The 24,353-nt window shown below is 53.5% G+C and overlaps 1 protein-coding gene and 1 non-coding gene across 5 annotated transcripts in view; one reads left to right on the top strand and one right to left on the bottom strand.

Annotated features, from left to right (window-relative positions):
- Window positions 1–9,436: 9,436 nt before the first annotated feature.
- PDGFB (platelet derived growth factor subunit B) overlaps window positions 9,437–24,353 on the bottom strand; it is a 21,322-nt gene continuing 6,405 nt past the window's right edge. For 2 of the 4 annotated variants that reach the window (XM_072843915.1, XM_072843912.1), the window contains exons 2-7: window positions 21,242–21,338; window positions 19,070–19,159; window positions 17,675–17,880; window positions 16,192–16,336; window positions 11,406–11,556; window positions 9,437–11,034 (exon numbers count right to left, since the gene is read on the bottom strand). In XM_072843915.1, coding sequence (XP_072700016.1) covers window positions 11,432–11,556; window positions 16,192–16,336; window positions 17,675–17,880; window positions 19,070–19,159; window positions 21,242–21,338 — 663 coding nt within the window. In that variant the 3' untranslated portion in view covers window positions 9,437–11,034; window positions 11,406–11,431. Of the gene's footprint in view, window positions 11,035–11,405; window positions 11,560–16,191; window positions 16,364–17,674; window positions 17,881–19,069; window positions 19,160–21,241; window positions 21,339–24,353 lie in introns of all 4 variants that reach the window. The other 2 variants (XM_072843913.1, XM_072843914.1) reach the window with 2 other exon arrangements.
- Window positions 14,401–14,473, top strand: TRNAE-CUC (transfer RNA glutamic acid (anticodon CUC)). Its single transcript has one exon. It is a non-coding gene; the product is annotated as a tRNA-Glu (tRNA).

Raw genomic sequence — 24,353 nt, 5'->3', positions numbered from 1 at the left:
GTAAAACACGGATACACTCATAACCACACCCACAGACAGCTGTGCACACATGCACACAGACACAGGCCACTGGCCACGAACCAGAGAGCAGGGGACAAATGCACACACACGGTTTGGCCCCTACGAGGCTGAGCGACTAGAGGGCAGAGATCCCAGCTCTCAGCTCACAGTAGGTCTGCAGCACACGGCACTGGTCACCTTGGACCTCCCCTGCGTCACACCTATTTCTTCCATTGTCCTCTCTCCCTACTCGGATATGAGCTCTGCAAGGACAGGATCTTTCTCCCGTTCACAGCTGCACCCCAGCACCCAGCACGGGGCTTGGCACACAGTAGGTGCTCGGTGAACGTTTGTGAATGCCTGGGCAGCCTCCCACCCTGACCCTGTCCTGCAGTCACCACGCTCATCCCCACAGCCAGGCTCCCAGATAGTTGCCCGCTTCCCATGACCTTACCATGTTCCCGGGACCCAGGGGACCCCAGGTCCTTCTCCATCGCCTGACTCAGAAGTGCCATCATCTGACCGTATCTCCCCTGCCAGCTCCTGACCCCTGTCCTAGGACGTGATCCTGTCCACCCCACCCCCCGCGCCTGGCCTTACTCACTTCCCTGATCCACCTGCCACAGGCTAGCCTCCCTCAAGTTCAGGTTCAGTCCTCCCTCCCTTTAAGGCATCCTCCAGAATCATCCGGGGCCATGCCAGTCTCTCCTGACCTGTGCGAGGAACAGGATGCCCTCAGTCCCTGTCTTGGGGGCCTAGGGTAAATGTGCAATGAAACACAGGGGACAGATTAGTACTGTGATGGGGGGGCGTGCAGGCGGCTGCGGTGGGGGGACCCAAGGAGGTGACGGCCAGCAGAGCCAGCTCCCTGCAGTTACCTTTGGCTCTTCCGGTGGACTGAGGCCCTGGCATGCCCGGCAGCGTCGCCGCGCCTCCCACCTCTTCGCCAGCCATGCGGAACTCTGTGTTCCCACGTTCAGGCCCGTGAGGGAGAAATCCGTGCTTGTTGTTCTATGCCGCTGAGTTTGGAGTTTGCACCATAGGGTGAGGGGGGCCGTCGCTGACTGAACATCCCTACCGTGTGCTAAGCTCCTCCATGCACTTTTTATATTTGATGCCCTATGATCATTGCCCCCTTTTTTCAAGTGAGGAAACTGAGGCACAGAGAGCCTACCACGTGTCTGAGGGAGAGACAGAGGCATCTGGGCTCCAGGGCTCAAGAGCTTAAGCACCCAGTCACGCTGCTCCTCGGTAATCACACTTCCCCAGAAATGGGGGCGAGGCCCATCCACCTGCTGGGGCTGGGGCTGGGGCTCTGCTTGCAGGCATGTCCTCTTGCTTTCTTCTCTCTGGCTGCAGTTAACTTGTTCCTCACCTGGGGAGCCCTGGTCTCCAGGAGAGAGGCTCACAACAGCCCCCCCCCTTCCCAGCCGAAGCTCTCACGGTCCACAGAGCAATTGCACAGGCTGTCTTTCATTTAATCCTCCCAAGAGCCTGGGGAGACAGTTGTCTCTCCCTCCATCTTATCCATCATGGGACATTCAGAGAGTCGCACATCTTGCCCCCGGGTGGAAAAGCATATGAGGTCAGATAAAAGTTAATATTTATTGGGCTACGTGACATTGTATTCTATAGGAATGCATTCAGTTGCAAGGACAAGAAACAAAAATCTGACTGATATTGGCTGAGGGAAGAAAGATAGAGGTTTAATTTTCTTCCACCCCAAGATTTTAGGAACTATCCTAATTAGGAACAACCCTGGTGTTGTCAGGTGGCTTGACAACGTCAGGGCTGGGGCTTTCTTTAGCATCCTTATCACCTCATGACTTCAAAGTGGCAGCTGATCCTCCAAGCATCATGTCTGCATCCAAAGCAGGAAGAAGGGACAAAAGGGAAGGGCTATGTTCCTGTAAGTATCTGTCTTTTTATTGAGGAGGGGTCTTCACTGTGACCGTCCTTCCATATGCGACAGACCTACATCCCATTAGTCAGAATTAGTCAGAATAGGGTCACATGGCCCTACTTAGACCAACCACAGGTCCAAGGCAATCAGGTCCACGAATGGGTTAGGCCAACCACAGCCCATCCTCTGATGCTAAGATCACAGCATTTCTGCTGGCCCCATGAGCAGAGGGGGGTTCTGTTCATCAGGAAAACAGAGGACAGCCACCGGCCAGGTGAGGCAACGGGCAAGGTGTGCTTCCCCAGATACCATGCCAAGTAGTTTAATACATCATCTTGCTTGGGCCTCACACAACCTTATAAAGTCAGGACTGGGGCAGCCCTGGTGGTGCAGCAGTTTGGTGCTGCCTGCAGCCTGGGGTATGATCCTGGAGACCCGGGACCGAGTCCCACGTCAGGCTCCCTGCGTGGAGCCTGCTTCTCCCTCTGCCTGTGTCTCTGCCTCTCTCTGTATGTTTATGAATAAATAAATAAAATTTAAAAAAATAAAGTCAGGACTATTTTATGCCAACTTTGCGAATGAGGAGACAAAGCTAGTGAGCACGGAGCTGTTTTGCGTTCTTAACCATTATACCAGGGTGCTGGGTCATGAAGGACTCAGATACCCCAAAGCAGGAAACAGTCCAAAGGGACCACTGGCCAGGCCCCGCTCACCATCAACCTCGCCACGCACCTGCCGGCCATGGGCTATGAGGGTGCAGGGCCAGGCTACCTGACGGCGCCACTGTCTGGGGAGGGCAGGCGTGCATTCCCACGGTGCTCACTATGGCTGTTGTGCTCTCAGGGGGCTTTGGCCAGAGGCGAGGGCTGCGCCCCTACTTCTTTTTCCTTCATCCATCCAATGTCTGCCGATGCCAGGCACCCAGTCAGGCCTGGGAGGGAGAGGGTGGGTACAGATGGGTGGCTCAGGCACAGATCCTGCCCTCGAAGACAGATCTTGCCACCCAGCGTCTCCTAATTCAGGGAAATCTAGGGTGGGATGTTTGAAGGGGTTCGGAGGACAGAAAGCTCATTTCTGGCCAGGGGAGCTCCAAGGGCAGTCGTTTTTGGCTCCCCCTCTTTCATCGTGGTAAAAAACACATAACATAAAATTTACCATCTTAACCATTTTCAAGTGTACGGTTCAGTAGTCTTAAGTACGTTGATATCTTTGTGCAACCATCACCGCCATCCATTCCAGAACTGTTCATCTTGAGAAACTGAAACTACGCCCATTAAACATGAACTCCCCATTTTTCCCTCCTCCCCCAGCCTCCCGGTGGCCATTCCACTTCCTGTCTCTATGAACAGGACTATTCCAGGGACCTCAGATAAATGACATCGGACAATACATGTCTTTTTGTGTCTGGCTTATTTCACTGAGCACAATGTTTCCAAGGTTTACCCATGTTGTAACAGGTGTCAGATTTTCCTTCCCTTTTAAGGCTGAATAATATTCCATTATAAGAAAATGCTACATTTTGCTCATTCACTCATCTCTCAGTGCATACTTGGGGTGCTTCCGCTTTTGGCTACTGCAAATAATGCTGCTATGAACGTGGGTGTACAAATAAATCTCTGAGACGTTGATTTCAATTATTTTGTGGATATACCCAGAAGTGGAAGGGCTGGGTCATATGGTAATTCTGTTTAACTTTTTGAGGAACTGCTGAATTGTTGTTCATAGCAGCCACACCATTTTACATTCCTGCTGGGGTGGCTGTAAAGCGAATATGAGTTTGACTTTGAAGAGGGACAGAGACCTGGGAGGTCAACACACTCTGTGTTAGCCTAGAAGAGACGAAAGAAGCATGCTACAGGGGTGCCTGGGTGGCTCTCTTGGTTAAGTGTCTGCCTTTGGCTCAGGTCATGATCTTAGGGTCCTGGGATAGAGCCCTGCATCAGGCTCCTGCTCAGCAAGGAGCCTGCTTCTCCCTCTCCCTCTGCCCTCTGCCCCTGCCCTTGCTTGTGCTTTCCCTCAAATGAATAAATAAAATCTAAAAAAGGTTAAAAATAAAAAAAATTAAAAATAATACAATCTTTTTTTAAAGCATGCTACAGAATGAGACAGGCATTTGGCTTTTGTTTGGGGTCATTATTTTGCCCACCCACTCTCTAAACCCACTTCATGGGTCTCAGACTCATGGATCACCCTCCTGTACAGCAACTAGAAGTGTCAGCCACCCATGTTCTCAGACTTCTTTGCAGATGGGGCCTTCGAAACTCACCAACCCAAGAATTGAAAACAAAACTCAAGCTGGAAGGAAGCAGAGTACTTCCCCGCTGAGCTGCTAGGACGGTGGTGCCCAGGGCTGGGTGTCGGGTGTGGGGCATGCTGGCTGCAGGGTGGCAAGCGTCAGAGTGTTAACCTCACGGGGTGTCTGAGAGTATTGGTTCTGTTTGCAGACCACAAGCCCGGGTCTTCAGCTCTTAGGATTTATGAGTCACCCAACATCCTTTGAATATCTATTCTTTGAACATCCTTTCCTGCCTAAGTTAACCAGAGTTGGTTTCTTTTGCCCACAACGAAAAACAGTGCCTTATATAGAAACTGGTGCCCAGGGTGGTTGTAGGCAACAGATGTTGAAGAAATTCAGAGAAGCTGGGATTGGTTATCTGGACTGCTTGGGACCAAAGACAGTAAAAATTCGCACATCAGAAGTGATCAGCCCTAGAATCCTGCGGCATGTCAAGGGAAATAGGAATTCAGAGTCACCACTAAGAATCACCTGGAATGAAGAGCCTGTCGAAAGCAAGGCTCAGACTGAGGCTCTGTTGCCTTAGAAGAGTGAGGATGAGACTGTGGGTGGAGGCTGCTGCTTCTCACAGGGCTGGACTGCTGAAGAACCAGAAGATAATCTCCTAAATCCTAGATTCATGGCTCAAGATCCAGATAAAAAACTGAGGACTTCTGTCCTAAAAGGAGCACTGGCTTCTTGCAGCCACCAGGCTGAGATAGCAAAAACCAAAACCTAAGGTCTTGAGCCTGCAGAAGGGTGAGCTACCTCAGTGGCTGCTGCCGCGGCCTCACCAGCTGTGCTCTGTGGAGGTCAGACCCTTGCCTGGGAAAGAGTGAACTTGACGTTTGCATGGAGCCACGTGGGAGTGTTTGGGGTGATGCTGAACCCCTGGAGCCCCCGATCCCCACCGAGCCCCCTTGCAGGCTGAAGGAATCTGTCCTCACTGTCTGATAACACTGATCCTGCCTTCACGGGGTCCCTTCAATGACCCTCCCCCCAAGGCCCCCGTGCCCTCATGTTTTCAGACCACAGTCGGGTCCCCAGACTAGGGCAGGACTGAATATCGTCTCCAAATCAAAATCTGAGCAAAACTTTGCTGTTTCATATGATTAAAAATCTGGAGACAATGTGTGAATGGGTCAGTTGAGCTGAGCTTATTAATCTGGCCTTATCGACCAGCAATTCTGGATTCAGGGTGTGGGTCTCAGCTGGAGGTGGTTCTAATTGTTTCCAGGGCTGGTTTGGGGGTTGGCAAGTATGATGCTGAAGGCTGACTCAGGGGTGGCCCATGGTCACTGAGATGGAGGTGACAAACAGCCAGGTATAATAGACAGAGTTGTGAATCAACCATGGATGACCCACCACACCTAACACCTTCACCAAGACAGCACGAACCACCTTGTTGATACAGCCCAACAGCTTTCAGAAGGCCTCAGTGTCCCGGTGGGGATCCTGCCAGTGGCCTGACTCCCGATTTCTGGGGTAGAAACCAAGACCCTGTGGTCTGACCTTTGGGGGACTCATGGGACAAATGGATCACAAGGTCCCTAGAGCAAGAATGGATCAGTGACCCACAAGGACACGTGGCTTTTATAACCAGAGAGACCTGGATCTGGCAAACAGAAGCCCGACCTGAGCCCCTCCTCCCAGCACCCCTCCCACTGCAGACATCCCTTCTCCAGCCTCAGACTGAGTCTGTCCACTGAGATCTCCTTACACTGTCCCAAGGGGACTATAGCCATTTATAGGAGAACCAGGCTCTGGGGAGCAGGGGGAGGGAGTTGGAGCCTGAGTCCTTGTTTCCTCATCTGTGACATGAGGACAATAATATCTGCCTGAAAGGATTGTCGGGTTAATTGAGCAGAATAACGGGACAGTGGCAGGAATATAAACTCGCATTGCCTGCAGCTAAATTTTAATCCCTCTGTGATTTGTGTTCATTCTTTCATTGGTTTCCATCTTCACTCCACTGCACTATCATCAGTCTTGTGCTGCGCACTGAGGGCTCAAAACTAACAGCCCCTACTATTGACTCCAGGTTAAGTATGTGTCAGGGGCAGTGTGCAGCCTCTGTGTCTCTAACCTGGGAAAAAACTCTGCAAGGTCATGCAGCAGGAGGTATCAATGCTGGGCTGGGGACCTAGTTGTGTTGTGTTCTCTCCACTGTGGCACCAGCCTCCTCAGAAGTTAATTAAATGAGGCAGCAAATACAGAACTTGGGACATGGTGAGGGTGATAAATAGAGAAAGAGGGATATGGCTCAATGAGTGGGTGGATGGACAGATGGATAGATGGATGAATGGATGGATGCACAGGTGAGTGCATGGATGGATGGGTAGGGGAGGGATGGATGAGTGGATAGACAAATGGATGGATGAGTGAGTGAGTGGATGGGCGGGGAACGGATGGGTGGCGGTAGGTTGATGGATGGCTGGGTGGTTAAGTGGATGGATGGATGGATGGATGGATGGATGGATGGATGGATGGATGGATAAACATAGACACACAGAGAGATAATGACTAAATAGACTTAGAAGATGGGTTTGACATGACCTTTAACCCTCCAGGATCTTCCAATCAAGGAAGATGCAATGCTAAGCATGGACCTAGCTGAGAAATAGAAAAATCTTATCTGCAGTTAGTGACACTGCCAAAGTCTGCAATTTTCTAGCCCAACATAGTGTGTGATAAAGATCAGCCAGGCAAGCTGTGACTTGAGACAGACACACTTGGCCACCCCAATAACACACTTTTTTGTTCATTTGTTCAACAGGCATTGATTGAGCACCTAGTGCCAGGCAGTATCCTAGGCTCTGGGTATAGCGTCATGCACAAAATACCTCCATGTGACGGTTCCAATATGTGGTGGGAAGGGGGACAAGGATGATGTACGTGTAGAGTGAGCCAGATGAGGATAAGCATCATGAAGATGAACAAAGCAAGCAAGAAAGGGGGGCTCTGGAGGCTGGGGGCAATTCCGTCAGAAAGGTTGATACCTACAGGGAGGCCCAAAGGGAGGGAAGCACACAGGGTTGAGGCCCAGATCTGGAGGGAGCAGGGCTTTCCCAGGATCACGCAGCTGAATGAGACTATAACCCAGGCGACGCACGGGTGTTGGGGTTCCTCTGATGCTACAGAATGGTGGAGACACACCAGATATGATGTCAGCAGAGGAAAGTGTTGTTGGGATCCAGCCAGTGAGGAGCTACGTGATCTCAATGCCCTAAGCCCCTTCACCATAATGTCCCTGTTCGTTTTCCCCTCTGCTCGTTAAAACAACCCTGTATTTTCACAGATATTTTACTTTATACGCTGTCAGTGTTCACTATTTTGTTATTTTCTGGAGGCAGTAAACGCTAACCCTTTAAAGAGGGCTCCAGTTTGGCTCTGGCTGAGGGAGGACAGCTGCCGGCTAGGGCAGGGAAGGCTCCTCAGGGGGAAATGAGATCTGAGCAGGCCTCAAATGGAGAAGAGTTCATAAGGTGATGCCAAATGCCCAGACCAGCCTGGTGGCCACATCTTCTCTTTCTCAGAAAGAAGGAGGCTATTATCAGGATTTGATCCTTTTACAGAGGGCAGAAAACTCAAGATAAAAGTAGCTCAAACAGAAAGAAATTTCTTCCTTTTTTTTTTTTTAATTTCTTCCTTTCTTATGTAAAAACTCCTGGGGTGCCTGGCTGGCCCAGTTAGTATAGCATGTGACTCTTGATCTCAAGGTCATGGGTTCAAGGCCCAAGTTGGGTATAGAGCCTACTTGGAAAAAAAAAAAAAGGAATAAAAACTCCTAATCTAGGTAGTGAGGTGTGTCAGGGACCCAGTCCCTTCCATCTTGCTCCACCAATCTCAGTATTTGGCTTTCACCTCCTGGCTCAACATGGCTGCTGAGTACCAGACGTCATGTCTATATCACAGTCAAGGACAGAGAAAGGGATGAAGAAGGGAATGCCTTCTCACGAGCAGCGGGGTATCTAGAAGAATGCCATTTTAGGTTGGCAGTTCTAAGACCCAGAGAGAGCCCCCCAGGTCCCCGAAAAGCACACAGGGTTGGCACTGTTGCTACTGGAGATGGCATCGGGGAGCGGGGTGGTGCAGGGAAGTTCCGTTCCACATTCCCCGGAGAAGTTCCTGCAGCTGTACGTGGAACAGCATAGCAGTTGGCCGCTTTCAAGATGCCAGCCCTCCAGCGGCCCCCTAACTTCCACCTCCTACCGGATTTATTCCCCCGTCCTTCCAGCCAGAGATTTCTCTGGTGCCCTGGGAACCCAGGACATTGGGGGTTTGGGGGAGAGGGAGGGTCCTACAGAGCTGTGCAGGCAGGCTCAGTCTCCAGCTAAACCCCTCTGACCTGTGCCTCCCACCACCACAGATGGAGTCCAATTTCCCAAGTGTAGGACCAGGAGATTGCTAGAAAAGCCCTTGCTAGAGAAAGACACAAGGCAGGGGCTCAAGAAGGTGAGTGAATGAATGAATGAGTCACTCAGTTAACCAATCACTCAATCAGGTGTCATTCAGTCTAAGCTCAGCCAAGTCGTCACCCAGCTTCCATTTACATACTTCCAGTGACAGGGAGATCACTACTTATGGGGGCAAAATGGTTTCAGTTTTAGATTGTGCTTAGGATGAGTCAGACCCCCCACCTCCTGGGGCTCCCCATCAGCCCCAGTCTGCCCACAAGCGGGACCCAGAATACATTTAGATTCCTTTTCATGGGCTGGTGCCCAAGTCTCTGCAGGCAAGGGAAAGCACAGAATCTGGTCATCTTCTTGTGTTTCAGAGGAAGCTCTGACCAGAGAGGGGCTATGACTCACCCAAGGCCACACAGCTGGGTAAGAGCTGAGCTCAGATCCACCTTTCAGCTATGCTTCCTCTGAAATCCACAGCTCCTCCAGCCTTCCCCACATTGGGGACCCCCTCACCACAGCCGGCCCCACTACCTGCCGAAGATCTGCTGCCCTTATGGGGATCCTCACGCTGGAGAAAACCCATCTTTTGTCACTGCCAGCGACAGGCACAGGGCTGAGACCTGTGGTCTGGTGTGAGGAGCTGCTGCAGGACCAAGATTTATAGGACAGGCTGTATGGCTCTTACCCACCCCCCGACAGGGGCCCACATGTGTATGCACACACGTGTGAGCATGTACATGAGCATGTGCCTGAACTTCCCAGAGCCAGGGGAACACATAATAGGCTGTGGGTAAATCCTGCCAATAAGGGAAGTGTAACTGTCACGCACGAGGCCAACAGACAGAACTCCGGTGGATTCACTTGGTTTTGTTTTGTGGTTATCTTTTTTTTTTTACAACTTTAAATACGGAATATAAATAAATTTACATTTAAAAAATAAAAGGAAAGCCCCCAAAAATATAATCACCGACTTTACAAACTGAAGGAAGCAGATTTTGGACGTGGGGTAGGGAGGAAAGTGCAGTAGAAGGTGGGGGGGAAGGTGGGAGCTCAGACCCCACCCCAGGGAGACCTGGGGATCATTTCTCTTTTCTCCCCCACTCCCAGACCATGAGCTGGTTTCCTGGAAGAAGCCACCAGAAGTGGAAATCAAAAGAATCTAATATGGGGGGGGGGGAGTGTGTAGGGGAAAGCAGGAGCTACCCCCTCCCTTGGAGACTTTCTCCTGGGTTTTTCACACCTGCCTGGAAGGGGAACCGCTTGAGCTGGGGACCCAGGAACACGGAGGCCAGCTGGACAATAGTGTTGCCTCCCCACCCAACATGGGCTCGCTCCCATCCGACCACTCCAAGCCACTGGTTAAGTCAGGGCGCAGCTGGTCCACACAGAGCCTTGCTGTCAGTTAGGAAAAGGATCCCTTTCTCCAGACAGGTTTTCTCCATCTGCCAGAAAACTGTCCTAATAAATACACAAATTGGCCACGTTCTATGGTATGAACAATGATCCCTGTAGGCAGGGCCCTTGTGCAGTGTGCAGCCTGCACAAACCTACATGGCAGTCTTGGCTGGGTTGGGATAGGATGGGCAGCCCCCGTGCTGCCCTGACCCCGGGTCTTCTGCCTAACGGAGCATGAGTGGGGTTATTCATGGCCTCAGAATGGAGTCCAAGAGTCCCTCGGTGGAGCAGACTGAGGGCCAGGACAAGAGGAAGATACAGGGTGGAGGTAGAGAGAAAAAAACAGAGGAAGTGAAGGTCGGGGGTGGGGGGAGTGAAAGGAGGCAGTGAATGCCCAGGTCACCATCCACGGCGGCTCCAGAGCAAACTTCATCTCTAACCCACCTGCGGGGGCACCTGGCTGCCTGGTGCTGGGGCCACGCCCACCCAGAGGAGTCCACGTCTTCAGAGATTTCATAAATGAAAGGAAGCCACTGTGAGTGGACGGGACCGGGGAGAAGTTTCTGGGCCTGGGCGCTGTGGGAGGGCTTCTCTCCAGTCTGCACTCCCCTCCCCGTGGTCTCAGCCACCTGGCCCATCTGCAGGTGTCCCTTCGGAGCTGGCCTGGGGTCCCGGGTCCAGGCAGGCCCTCCATGCCTCGAGGGCCTCGTGGCCACCTGCAAGGCTTTGGGCCAGCCCACGGTACTCAGGTGGGACCCGAGCCGGGAGCTGGGGAGCAGCGAGCCTGTGGGTCTCTCTTGAGCATCTATCCCAGATCCTTGGGGTCAGCGGAGGAAGCCAGCAGTGGAGTTCGGGTCCTCCGTTTCCTTCTCGAGCTTCTGGGCAAGGTGCTGGCGGCCAGTGAGGGGACCCGCTGGTGGGCGGATGGACGCGCGGAAGAGGGGAAGCACCATTGGCCGTCCGAATCAGGCATCGAGACAGACGGACGAGGGGAACAATATTATCACTCCAAGGACCCCATGGGGGCGATACAGCAAATACCATATTAAATAACCCTGTTGGGCAAGCAGAGGGGACACAGGGGGTCAGACACAGCCCAGGGGCTCCATCCCATGCTCACACACCTCCCTTGCCAGGGTCGGGGAGCCAATTTCCATCATCGCTCAGGGCTGGGGAAGTTGAGGGTTTGATTTCCCATTCTCTTAGGGCATGCTGTGACACAGCTGGACTGGGGTCCCCAAAGCCCCTCACACCTGCCCACTCCATGGGAAAATTCAGTTGAAACTGGGTGGGAGGGGATCCAGGCTTAGAGCCCGGATTCTGTGTTTGTGGGATCACCTGTCCCCAGCCCCTTCATGGCCCAGGCCACAAGCCAGGGAGAAGAAACACCAGGGGCCTGGGCCTCAGGGTCCCCCTCAGGCCTCACCTGCCCTCAATCTCCTCCAGATGCCCCTAGGCTCCGAGGGTCTCCTTCAGTGCCTTCTTGTCATGTGTGTGCTTGAACTTCCGGTGCTTCCCCTTGGGGGGCCGGCGGACTCGCACTGTCCGAATGGTCACCCGAGTTTGGGGTGTCTTGGCTGCTTGAGAGAAAGAAAGGTCTTGTCAGCAGGTGGGCAGCCTCCAGAAAGGGTGTATCGCTCTCCACCAACACCTGCCGGAGACCTCTCCAGACCTCCTGGGCTGAAAGAAGGGGTGGGAGTCTGAGCCAGCCCTCCTGGGGTGCAAATCCCAACTCCACTGCTTACCAGCTGCACATGCCTTAGGGACCATTATTGAACCACTCTGTGCCTCAGTTTCCCCATTTGTGAAATGCGGGGGATAAGACTGCCTACCCTGTAGGACTGGTAAGATGAACAAATGGCAGTCTACCAGCGTACACACAGGGGAGTAGATTCACTCTGGCTCTAAGTTCCTTGGCCTTACCCCACCGACCTTCCTGATTTCCATTCCCCTTGAGCCTGGCGTGGACTCGGATCTGTTAACCAATAAAATGAGGCAGAGTGGTGCTGTGCCAGTTCCAGGCAAAACCCTTAAGAAGGGTTGGCAGCTCTTAGAGCGCCTGGGTGGCTCATTCAGTTGAGCGGCCGACTCTTGATTTCAGCTTAGGTCATGATCTTGGGGTCCTGGGATCGAGCCCTGCATCAGGCTCTGCGTTCAGCAGGGAGTCTGCTTGAGATTCTCTCTCCCTCTCCCTCTGCCCCTCCCCTTGCTGATGTTCTCTCTCTCTCTCTCTCTCTCTCAAGTAAAACTTCAAAGGGCACTTGGATGGCTCAGTGGTTGAGCATCGGCCTTTGGCTCAGGCCATGATCCCGGGGTCCACATCGGGCTCCCCACAGGGAGCCTGCTTCTCCCTCTGCCTGTGTCTCTGCCTCTCTCTGTGTCTCTCATGAATAAATAAAATCTTCTTAAAAATCAATCAATCAATCTTTAAAAAAGAAGGCAGCGGCTTGGCAGCTCCTCCCACTTTGCTTTGGGGAGCCCCGTGCAGGAGAAGTCTAGCTACTCCTCCAGGGAAGCCACGTGGGGAGGAGACGACGTGGATGGCAGGAGAGGGACCAGGGCCCAGCAGCCCCCGCAGCCCATGGACGGTGACCCCAGGAGACACGGGCAGAACCGCCAGGCGGAGCCCAGTCCCCCCATGAATCAAGGAAGAGGATAAAATCGTGTTGTCTTACGCCAAAGATCAGACTAAGAAGTGATCAGCAGACGGGAGCTCCTCTTACTCACTTTCGTATTTCCTCCCTGGCCCTCCTGTCGAGGTTTCCTCCTGCCAGCCTCTCAGCCCCCTGCCATCCTGCGATGGGGGAGCACTGGGCAGGGGCTGGACCCACGGAACCACACACTTTCACCGTGGGGCGAGGCCCCCCGTCCCCGTGCCTGTCATCGCCCGACCCTCGCCACTCCAAGGAGCAGTTCAGTGGACGGGCCAGAGCTCAAACTGTGGGCCAGACCCCCCGGGGTTCAAAGTTGGGCTCTCCCAGGTGTTAGTGGGGTGCTTTGGGGCAAGTCATATAAACTCTCTGTGCCTCCATTTCTGTATCGTTAAAACTGAGCCAGCAACAGCCCTGGACCTCGGGTTAGATGATAACACATGGAAACAGCCAGAAACCCTTGGCTAGCGCTTCCGTTACACCTGGAATCGTTCTAAGCTCCTTTATTCTCATAGCAGGTACAAGTATCTACATTTAACAGATAAGGAAACTGAGGCAGAGAGACTGGACCTTGAACCTAGGAGTCGGCCTCTGGAGTCCATACTTCCAACCACTGGCCTGTACATCACAGTGCTCGTGAGCCTCAGTCAAGGTTACCACTTAGGTCTCTTCCTCCTGAGCTCCCAGGTGGACATCCTGGCCATGAAAGCTCTCTCTGCCAAGCTCAAGGCCCAGCTCGCCCTGGGAGCCTGCCCTGGCCCCCTCAGCTCTTTGGGGCCAATGCTGACTTCCCACCTTACAGACATAAGCTCCCATGGGGCAGTTAGCTCATCTCTGCAAACGGGCAGTGTAAGGACGCAGGCAGGTCTCAGATCTCCCTCAAGGGAGGACACCTAGAAGGGCCACTAAAGGGCCCGCAGTTTGGGCTCCAGAGAAGGGGTCATCAGCAGGACCCCAGGCTGCACAAAGCCTGGGAAAGCTCAAGGTCCTCATGCAGCTCATGAGTGACAGAGCAGAGTCTCGAGCCCAGGAGGTCTGACACTGGCATCACAGAGGCCACAGGAGCAAGCCTTATTAGCCGGGCTGTGGATAGCTGCCCGCGGGACTGTCATGCAGGGCCAAATGGCTGAGCTGACGTGGCAAGCCTTTATGTAATCTACATATTAATCAGTTGACCATGCCTTCCAAAATCTGCTTGGAAAATCACATGAAGCAAAAGCACATAAAAGAACCCTGTCTTAAACATAAAGAAGAATATCTGTCCTGACTAGAAATCTGTGTTAATTATTATTACTATTCCATGCTATTCGATTATTCCACGTTGTCTCATGTTAACTTTTTTTATACAATTTTTTAAAGATTTTATTTTATTTATTCATGAGAGACATACAGAGAGAGGCAGAGACACAGGCAGAGGGAGAAACAGGCTCCCTGTGGGGAGCCTGATGTGGGACTCGATCCCGGGACCCGGGGATCCTGACCCGAGTCAAAGGCAGACGCTCAACCACTGAGCCTCCCAGGCACCCATCATGTCAATTACAACAGGTCAGTTTGGAGCTGTCGAATTGTCGACCTTCCCAGGGCATCCATGCTTCAGCTCTGCTCTCAGAACAGGATGAAGAGGCTGAGACAAGCCTGCTTCTAGGATGTTCTGTTCTCTACCACCAGAAAGTTATTGAAAATCAATACATGATTTTTTTTTCTTTTTCATGATTTTTTTTTTAATGCTCCTCTAATCATACTAACTTAATAAGTGTTGATCCTTGGGGCACCTGGCTGGCTCAGTTGGCAGAACATGAGACTCTCGATCTCAGGGTTGTGAGTTCGAGCCCCATGTTGGGTGTAGAGATCACTTAAAAATAAAATCTTTAAAAAAAATTTTTTTTAAATTCTTGATCCTTACTATAAACATTCGAGGGAGAAAAGGCAGCAGGACGGCCTAAAGAACACAGAACTAGACAGTACAAGACCTGGCTTCTGGGCTAGACTTTGCCACTGTGCCACCTTCATTAAGTCCATTAAGCTCTCTCTGCTCTAGCAGCTCTTCAATGACACTGAACCACTGACTTGTGAGGTCATCTCTCTGGATCATTCTAGCTCTAACAATGTAAAATTCTTTAAAAAAAAAAAAGAAAGAAAGAAAAGAAAAAAGAAAAGAAAAGAAAAGAAAAGAAAGAAAAGAAAAGCTAGCTCTAACAAAGTAAAATTCTTAAAAAAAAAAAAAGAAAGAAAGAAAAGAAAAAAGAAAAGAAAGAAAAGAAAAGAAAAGAAAAGAAAAGAAAAGAAAAGAAAAGAAAAGAAAAGAAAAGAAAAGAAAAGAAAAGAAAAGAAAAGAAAAGAAAAGGCAGCCCGGGTGGCTCAGTGGATCCTGGAGGCCCGGGATCGAGTCCCACATCGGGTTCCCTGCATGGAGCCTGCTTCTCCTTTTACCTGTGTCTCTGCCTCTCTCTCTGTGTGTGTCTCTCATGAATAGATAAATAAAATCTTTTAAAAAAAAAGAAAAGAAAATGACAAGGCAGGTAAGAGCCAGCGACTGCCGTCTGGGTGAGGGAAGGGCCAGGAGCAGGACTTCAGGATACCGAGACTCTATCTGTACCCCTGCCTGGGACTGGCTGTGTGACCTTGGGCAAGACCTCAGCCTCTCTGAGCCTCATGCACCTCCTCTGTAAAAAGTGGACCCGGCAATTGCATCAGATCATTTTTGGGGTCCCTTTTGACTCAGGTCAAACCACGCCCCAGAAATTGTGACTTTGTGAACTCTAAAAGAGAAAAATGGAACTCTGGTTCCAATCAGCCAACCGATGCTTGAACTCTGTCTGTCCATCACTGCTGCAGGGTTGCCCAGGCTCTACCTACACATCTTCAAGGACAGGAAGCTCACTACCACACAAGGCATATAATTCCCTCTTGGCCCCCTGGCTGATGAACAGCTTTTGGTATATGGAGTTAAAATCTCCCTCCAGTGGCTTTTCCCCCCTGGTCCTAACCCCCCTGAAGACCACAGGGAATTAGTTTGATTTCTCATTCCCAGGACGAGTTGTCAAATATCTGAAGATAATATCCATGGAGTGTCCTCTTGTCTCACCATTTCATGTACTTGTTCGACAAAGTAGGGGGCTTTGGTAGCAAGATGGGGATGGGAGTTGCACTGGACAAGGTAGTCAGGGCAGACCTCTAGGAGGAGGTGACTTCTGAGCTGAGACCCAAATGAAGACAAGTAGCTTTCTGAAGAGTTGAGAGAAGTGAATTTCAGATAGAAAGCAGCTTATGCAAAGGCCCTGAGGCAGACACATATTTGGACACTTGAGGAGGTCGGGCTGGTTGGGGTGGCATAAATGAGGGGGAATGGCTGGCAGCAAGGCTGGAAGACCAATCAGGGGCTAAAGCCTTTATGTAAAGCCTCGCAGGCAGGGGAGGAATCTGGATTATTCTCAGTGAGACAGAAAGCTTCAGATGAACTTAACCAAGGGCAAGCCTGATCCAATTTCCCCCACAGCTGCCACAAGGGAAGGGAGCTGCCCAGCTAAGCAATTCAGAGACAGACCCTGGACCAGCGGTTACCTCGCAGGTCTTGGGAACTCCCCGGGGTTCGGGTCACGGGTCGAGCAGCCACCACTGTCTCACACTTGCACGCCAGGTGGTCCTCCAGGGTCACCGTGGCCTTCTTAAAGGTTGGCTTCTTCCGTACAATCTCGATTTTTCTCACCTGGAGGACAGAACCATCCAAGTGCCTCTGTAAGACCACACAAGCAGGGGCTGAGGGAGCCCGCCCGCCTGCTCTTCCCACCCCAGTGTCCCCTGCAGGGCTCTTTCCTCGAAAGCCGGGAGTGGACAGCGACATTGGCCTAAACAATGGCAGGACCTTGCCCTCTGCCCTTCTCGTAGCTTTTCCATCAAAACAAGCCCTCCCGACCTGGCCTCCAGCTTGGCCGCAGCCCCCTCGGAGCTCCCAGAGAGGGAGAAAGGCATTTCCGGGTTGTGCGTAGGGCCTGTGGTGTCCTCATTCCCGGAGCGCCAGCCAAGGTCAGGGACTATGGCAGAGGCGGGAGATGGTTGTCTAGAAGGAAGTGGGGGGAGGCTTTATCCAGGAGGGAGGCGGGAAGGGGGAGGTCAGCTGTCAGGTGTCCATCCACAGAGCTGGAAGCGCAGGGGACAGGAGATACCATGACAGTGGGTGGTGCAGGAGAGAGTGACACTTGTGATCTTGGGCACCGGGCCCAGGCCTGGGATGGAGGTGGTGGGCACGGGGCAAAGCCACAGCTGACCTCAGGGAGGGGAGTGTGGCAAAACAGGTGGAGCTGTTGGCAAGAGTGGGGCTCACCAGCCAGGGCTGAGCCCTAGGTGAGCTCGCTGCCCAGCAGCTCTGCCCCGCCTGAGTCAGTGTGGAGGCGAGGCTGACCCAAGGGGCTTTTCCACATGAATCAGAAGGCAGCTGAGGCTTCTCTGGCCCGGCCTGGCCCAGCATGAGACCCAGAGCTCCCCAGGGCCGCCTCTATTCTAGAATGTGCCTTGAGTCAGAGTGCATACCCGATGCTTCCAGAAAGCAGGCAGGATTCAGCTTTCTGACCCTCGCTGGGGGCTTCCCCAGCATTTGCTGTGCCTGTTGCCTGGAGGGTCTCTGCACCCTCCTCGTTAAGGACACAGCAAGGCTTCTGAACAGGTTTGGAGGAAAACCAAGCAGCCCAGAACATTCTGAGTGTCTGATAAATGCTTGCAGACAGCTCTCTTCAAGGAATATTTGGGGATTTTATCCCTGAGAAAGGAGACAGCACCCTTCACATAATGTCCTACACCCCACCCTGCCAGGCGTTGGGGGAGGGGGGTTGCCTGCGGCTTCTGGGTACAGCAGCCTGGGTGGCCTGGAGGGCTCACAGGTGGCCTCGGCACACCTGTCCCAAGAGCCGCCTGCCGCGGCCCTACCTGGACAGAGCCCCCCGCCCCAAGGCATGCCTCTCCGCCCCTATGGAGGCTGGAGCCCCCCACCCCCAGACCCCCTCACCGCAGCCCCCAGCCAGGGCCAGCGGGCCGGCGGCGCCCTGCGCACCTGAACGGGCCGCAGCTGCACCTGCGTGGGCCGGCACTGCACGTTGCGGTTGTTGCAGCAGCCGGAGCAGCGCTGCACCTCCACGCACGGCGGCCACACCAGGAAGTTGGCGTTGGTGCGGTCTATGAGGCGCCGTGAGATCTCGAACACCTCGGTGCGGGTCTTGCACTCAGCGATCATGGCCGGCTCGGCGACCGTCGGGGACCCTGAAGGAAGAGGGGGACCATGGTCGGGAGGGTCCACCCAGCGGGACACCTCGGGGACTGCTCTCCCCCAGAAATGCCCAGCGGGGTCCCACTTCCTTCAACCCCCACCACTCCCCCCACCCCGGGTGGGGGGCGATGGCGCACCCTGGCTGTTATCAGCTGTGGGATTGGGATGGCTTGCTGAGGTGCCCTCAGCCTCAGTTTCCCCATGAGATCTACACCCCAGAACTGCTGCAAGGATAGAGTGAGGTCATTCAGGGAGTGCTGGCCTGGCACGAATGTCCGTGTTCTTCGGCCAGCCCTCAAGTTCATTCTGTGATCTCACACATCTGTGCCCTTGCCTGGCTCCTGGCTCCCGCTCGCTTATTATTTTGTAACCACTCTCATGTTGCCCTTTTACACTGTAATCTATTCTTACATCCTTGCTTCTTTCAAAGTCTGTCTCCCCATCTGTGGCACGGGGATGACAGCGCCCATACTGCACTTGAAGGTGGAAGGAGTGATGTGAGCAGCAGACAGCAAGTGTCCGGTCCAGGCTGGGGCTCTGCAGTCATTCCCATACAGAAACACTGAGGCTTGACTCGCTGCCCAAATTTGGAGTGAGGACCTGAACTCAGACCACCAACTCCTATCTGAATGTTCCCCTAGCCACTGTCGACAGTGTTTGGGGACTACAGCTGGGCAGAGAGGAGGAGGAGGGGCTTAGGGCAGTCACTGGCCTCCCCTGGGAGGGCTTCTATGGGACCTAGGCAGGTGCCAAGCTTTGCCTGCTGTCCCAGGCTGCAGCCCTAAGCCATAGAAGAGACACACAGCCCATGAGGATGGCACTGGGTTCAAGTGAGAAGAGCTGCCGGGATCCCAGCCCTATCCCTTGCTCGCTGTGTGACTCTGGCCATGGCTTTACCCTCTCTGGGCCCCAGTTTCCAACTCTATAAAATGGGGTCAGTAATATTTATCTCTAGGGTTGAAGGAATGAACAAATGAGTTTAAAAACGCTGTATTTAGGAAACTGTTGGGTGATGGGGCATGATGACTCAACTCCTCCAGTTCTGCTGTTCTACATGGTTCAACTCAGTCCTCGGGGTGTGATGAATGGGGCAGCCCAGAGCCTTGGGCTGGCTGCACACCCCAGTTCTTCTTGTCCGGCTCCCACTGTGGAGGGGTCAACCATTCTCATCTGCAGCCTCACCTAGGCTCCTTCTCCCTCGGGATAAACTCTCCAGCTCGTCTCCAGAATGGGATCGGGTCAAATTCAGGTCCAACTCGGCCCCGTCTTCGTCTGCAGGAGAAGGCACAGTCAGATGCATTCTGATAACCACTGGCTGATCTGACTGTGGAGTGGGGGCTCCAAGGGGGATATGGGGCAGGCAGGAAGGTGGCCTCTCACCCCTCACTGGTACTCTACTCCAAAGAACAGCTCCCAGTAAACCTGAGGGTCCTAGCTCCAACCCCAGAGTGGCCATGGGGCTCAGGGGGTGGTGGGGCACTGACTGCATCCCTGGCGAGGGGGCCTTCAGCCCCACTCGGGGCTCTTCAGCCACATTTTTGGACAGAACCCATGTCAAAGGAGTTAAAAATAACCCTTCCCTTTTGCTACTGTAAGCGAACCTCCTCAGCCTCCAGGGCAGGGCAAGGACCCAGAGCTCGGAAGGCCAGTTTCCAGTGCCCCTCCGCCCAGCGTTCCCATAGGAAGTGCTGAATGGAGAAATTCCCAGAATCCCCGGGGGGACCAGCATGCCCTGGACACAGCCCTTCTGGAGCCCCGGACAATGGCCCAGCTGAGGCAGAGGGAGGAGGGAAGGAGAGCAGTGGGGGTGGGGAGCCAGTCTGCTGGGATGGGGGTGCCAGTACCTCAAGGCCTTGCAGGCCCAGGTCTTGCTCTAGCTCCCAGTGTCTCATTGGGTTTGCCTCTCCCCTCTAACCTCTGACCTGGTGTCTGCCCTAAACTGTCCGTTTCTCCCTCAGGTCATAGACTATAGCTCCTTTCCACAGCCTGGGAGGTCCTCATCTTGGTGGCATCGGTGCCCCTTGGAGCCATCCATCCCTCTCTGGTGGTGGCCACCACTGCCATGGGAGGTGTCTCCCCTTCCCCCTGGCCCTGCCAACCACAAAGCTCCCCCTCCTCTGTGTGGGCTCCCAGGGGTCCTATTTGGAGGAGCCGGTCCTACAACTGGTGCATTTCCATCCAGCCTACTGCTCCTGCGTCAGCCTGTCTGTCTGTCCCTCTCGCTCCCTTCCTTTCTCCCTGCCATCTCTGGAATGTCCCTGGTGGAGAGGAGATGGGGGAAAAGATGTGCTTTGTGGAAAGGTTAAGTTGATTAGGAAAAAATAGCCACATGGTTGCCTCGAAACAGGCCCGCTATTGAGAACCTCTGTCCCCAATCCCGACCCCCAGCCGGGGTGTGTAGGGGCTGTCCGAGGGTGGGGGCCTAGGGCCTTGGAAAGAAACTGCAGAAAGGCTAAATTTGGAAGTTGCCCCATTGTGTTGGCCAGGGCTGGCCAGTCGGGCATGGGGTGGGGGGTGTGGGAGACGTCGGGTGGGGGGCCCAGCGAACAATAGGTGGGCCCAGCTGGGGCCCCCTCCTGCCTGCCTCGCCAGCCCCCGGCACAGGCGGGTTTGAAAGGGCCCGGGAATGCTTTTGAGAGGGAGCCAGGGGCCCAACGGGGAGAGGAAACAAAGACAGGAAACACTGTCCCCCGTAGATAGGAGTCTGGGCAAGGATTACAAAGTGACAAAGAGACAAAACCCTAGAGGGAAGGGGAGCTGGGGGTGCAGGGGGGGTGCTGACCAGGGCTCTAGGGAACAGGCCAGAGGTTAGAATAGAATGGAATTTGCTCTGAAGACAGCGTTTATAAATACATTCCCGACCCAGCCCGCCAGCCCTGCCACGTGTGTGCCACCAAGCACGTGCCCATTCGCTGAGTGCACTCTTGGGCTAGGGCAGGGCTGCCCGCTGGTCTGGGCCAGGTGTCCCCAGGAGACCTTACAGACTGGGCCCTCGGCCAGAGAGGCAGGGAGATGGCTCCTTCGGCACCACCCCCCTGGCTGAGTCCACACCTGGATCCACATGTGGCATATGCCCTGGGCACCTTTTCCCTGCCCTCCTTCTCCTGGCACCCCACCCCGTGCACCAAGCCAGAGCCACATGTGGGTGCTTCTCCTGCCACACCCCACATCCCAGGTACCAACCCGTCCACCTTCTCGGCCCTGCCCCGCATAGGTGTGGCCGAGCCCTCCCAGGACAGTCACAGGCCTCTAGTTTTCTGAAAGTCGAGGAAGGGAGGATGCCCCTCGCCCTGCCCCTCCCAGTTCCCCAGGACTCAGTGGAGGCCTAGAGCAATGATCAAGGGTTCCATTTACCTACGGAGGCTCCGTGCAGCAGGCGCTGGAGGTCATCAAAGGAGCGGATCGAGTGGTCGCTCAGCATCTCGTAGAGCTCCTCGGGAATGGGGTCCCCCTGCCAGGCAGACACCGTGGGGCCAGGTGAGCTGGGGTTGAGGGTTTTCCAGCCATGGCCCTCTTCATCGCCACACACATACCCTCCCATGGAAAACCCCCCACAGGGGGGGGCCTCTCGGCTGTGGGCAAATGCACAGTCATGCTGGGGGCACAGGCAGGGACCAGATTCCAGGCCAGATGACCAAAAGCACAAAGTTCTGGGAGCCAGAACCTGCTGGAGCCTCTAAGACCCAGCTCAGATGCCCAACCCCACCCCCAATCAAGAGCCCTGCTCTGAGAAGGATTGGGTTATATACCTCTGTCTCCTACATCACACCACAGGTTCCAGAAGACTCCAACCACCTTTCTGCTTTTCCTCCCCACCCGACAGCCAATGATAGCCAGCATTTGTCACTGGAGACTTATTGTTCCCATTTTACAGATTAGAAAACAGAGTCCTCCAGCCAATGATCAGCAGAACCTACATTCAAAGCCAAGGCTTTCTGATGTTAGAGCCTGTGCTCCCAGCTCCCTGGATACATGAGGTGTTTCCTAAATGCTGGAGGTGCTGCCCAGTCTCAGGGGCTCCAGGTACTAATGAATCTATTTAGTCTCTTGCTCAAAAGAGAAGGGAATCCTCAGATACAGACATGAAACCTGAAAGCTTACCCATGCCCCATGCCCAACCAAACCCTATTTTTAGAGCCCCTCTGGCCTGTTACCAAAAACACTTGAAACTTAATAAGTGCTTTAACAGGCCCCACTCGGAGCCCAGCTTCCTCCAGGGAAACCACAGGCCTCACAATGACATGAGAGCAGCCCAATAGGAAGGTCACGGCCATGTCCCTCATGGTCCAAGGAGACCTGAGGGGCTGATGCCAGAAGTCTTGAGAAGGAGCGCCCAATCTGGACACCCAGTGCCTCAGGACAAAGGAAATGCATGGGACGCTGCTTCATGTCCAAACTCACACCCATGCACACACACACATGTGCACATACAGACACAGGATGGCACGGTCCTGTGGAAGGAGCCCTGGGTGGGGAGTCCTGGCAGACTTGACTTATTTAACTCTGTGCCTCAGTTTCTCCATATTTGGGAGCAGGAGCTCCTGCTCTAGTCAGTTCACAGAACACTCCAAGGACTGGAGTTCTGATTGGCTTTGCATAGGCTGAGGTCCTGGCCTGACTAGGGGTGGGAGTGGGGGATGGGGTGGGGTCATCTGCCCTGTGGCCAGCCCCGGGGGACTCACTCCAAAAGCTCTGTTAGGAGCTTGGTGATGGACCAGTTTCTCACTCCCCAAACAGTTATCAGGGTGTCTAGGAACACCTCCTCCAGGGGTTTCACCATCTCCATCCGGCTCCGGCCACCCAGGCCGGCTTTGAAGCCAGGGTAGAGTGTGGGTAAGATCACTTTTAAAACCCATTCCTGGGGATCCCTGGGTGGCTCAGTGGTTTAGTGCCTGCCTTCGGCCCAGGGCGCGATCCTGGAGTCCCACATCGGGCTCCCGGTATGGAGCCTGCTTCTCCCTCTGCCTGTGTCTCTGCCTCTCTCTCTCTCTCTCTCTCTCTCTCTCTCTATGTCTATCATGAATAAATAAATAAAATCTTAAAAAAAAAAAAAGATAAAACCAATTCCTTGGGACGCCTGGGTGGCTCAGCGGTTGAGCGCCTGCCTTCAGCTCAGGGCATGATCCTGGAGTCCCAGGATCGAGTCCCACACGGGGCTCCCTGCATGGAGCCTGCTTCTCCCTCCCCTGTGTCTGCCTCTCTCTCTCTGTATCTCTAATGAATAGATAAGATAATATAAAATAATAAATATAATATAATATAATATAATATAATATAATATAATATAAATAAAACGAATTCCTTGAAACCCCTGAGCTGAGTTCTTTCATTTGAATGTGGAGCTTATAATCCTGCGTGGTGTCTAGGGCTGCCGGGAGGCTCCAGGCGGGGAAGGCTGGGGCCCTAGCAGTAAGCCTGGCTGGCAACCGGGGGCTTTCCTTCAGGGTCCATGGCTACAAAGCTGGGGAGCCAGGGCTACATGAGAAGGCCATCAGCTCAGCTACCTCTCACTCCCCTACCTCTACCGCGCTCCGCCTCCTCCTACTCTAAGAGAGAGACCTGCCTTTGGTATCTCCAAATGTGGACACAGGGCTCTACCCACAGACCAGAAAGCAGGCGGCTGGTCCCCAGTTAAGACCAAGGCAGGCTACTTCCTCTGAGGGTTTTGCCAAGCCCAGAACTGGCAGTCCAGGGAACTAAATTCTACCCTTGTACTGCTACTAACCACCCCGTGACCCCAGGCTGGTCACTGCCCCTCTCTGGTCCTGGCTCTCATCTGTGAATCAAGGGGTCAAAGACATTTGATTCAATTCTAATTCTGCCTGTGGTGGTAGGAGAAGCAGTAGAGGAAAGCCAAGGGTGAGGGCTCCCAGGCTGTCTGTATAGTAATGATTCAATTAACCCCCTACAAAAAAAATAATAAAATTTAACCCCCCAGGAGAGGGTCCAAAGGCCCAGTACCAAATGGCATATAGCGCTCATGCCAAGACCTCTTTGCCCATTGGAGAGGTGGCTGCAGCTGCCAGCCGGGGCAGAGTGGACAGACCCCAAGTAGGGCTAGTGGATGCCCCAGACCCAGCCTACCACCCAAGAGAGGCGATTTTTATGGAAACAGATCCAGACCCTCCCAGGCTGAATGCTGAAGAGCCCAGGACAGACTGGGGAGGTGGGAAAGAGCCCAAGTACACAGTAGGTGCTCAAGAAGCACTCATAAAATGCATGAAGGACTATCCCCCTTCTCACTGAGGTTCTCTCCTGTATGATTCTACCTCCTCCACCAGGAAGACCACTTGGGTTACCCCACCACCACCACCACCACCTATGCAAATTGCCTCCTAAAGAGTCCACTTCATTCCAAGCAGAGAGGCCATCCCTGCCCATGTTTCTAGTAACTTGGCCACTGGATGTCCAGAACTAAGAGCCCCCTGGATTTGATAATAATACCACAGCTAACTTTTAGTAAGTG

This window comes from Canis lupus, chromosome 11, assembly GCF_048164855.1.
Source record: "Canis lupus baileyi chromosome 11, mCanLup2.hap1, whole genome shotgun sequence".
NCBI lineage: Eukaryota > Metazoa > Chordata > Mammalia > Carnivora > Canidae > Canis > Canis lupus.
Note: the sequence above shows the minus strand (reverse complement) of the source record. Positions and strands in the feature narration are given on the sequence as shown.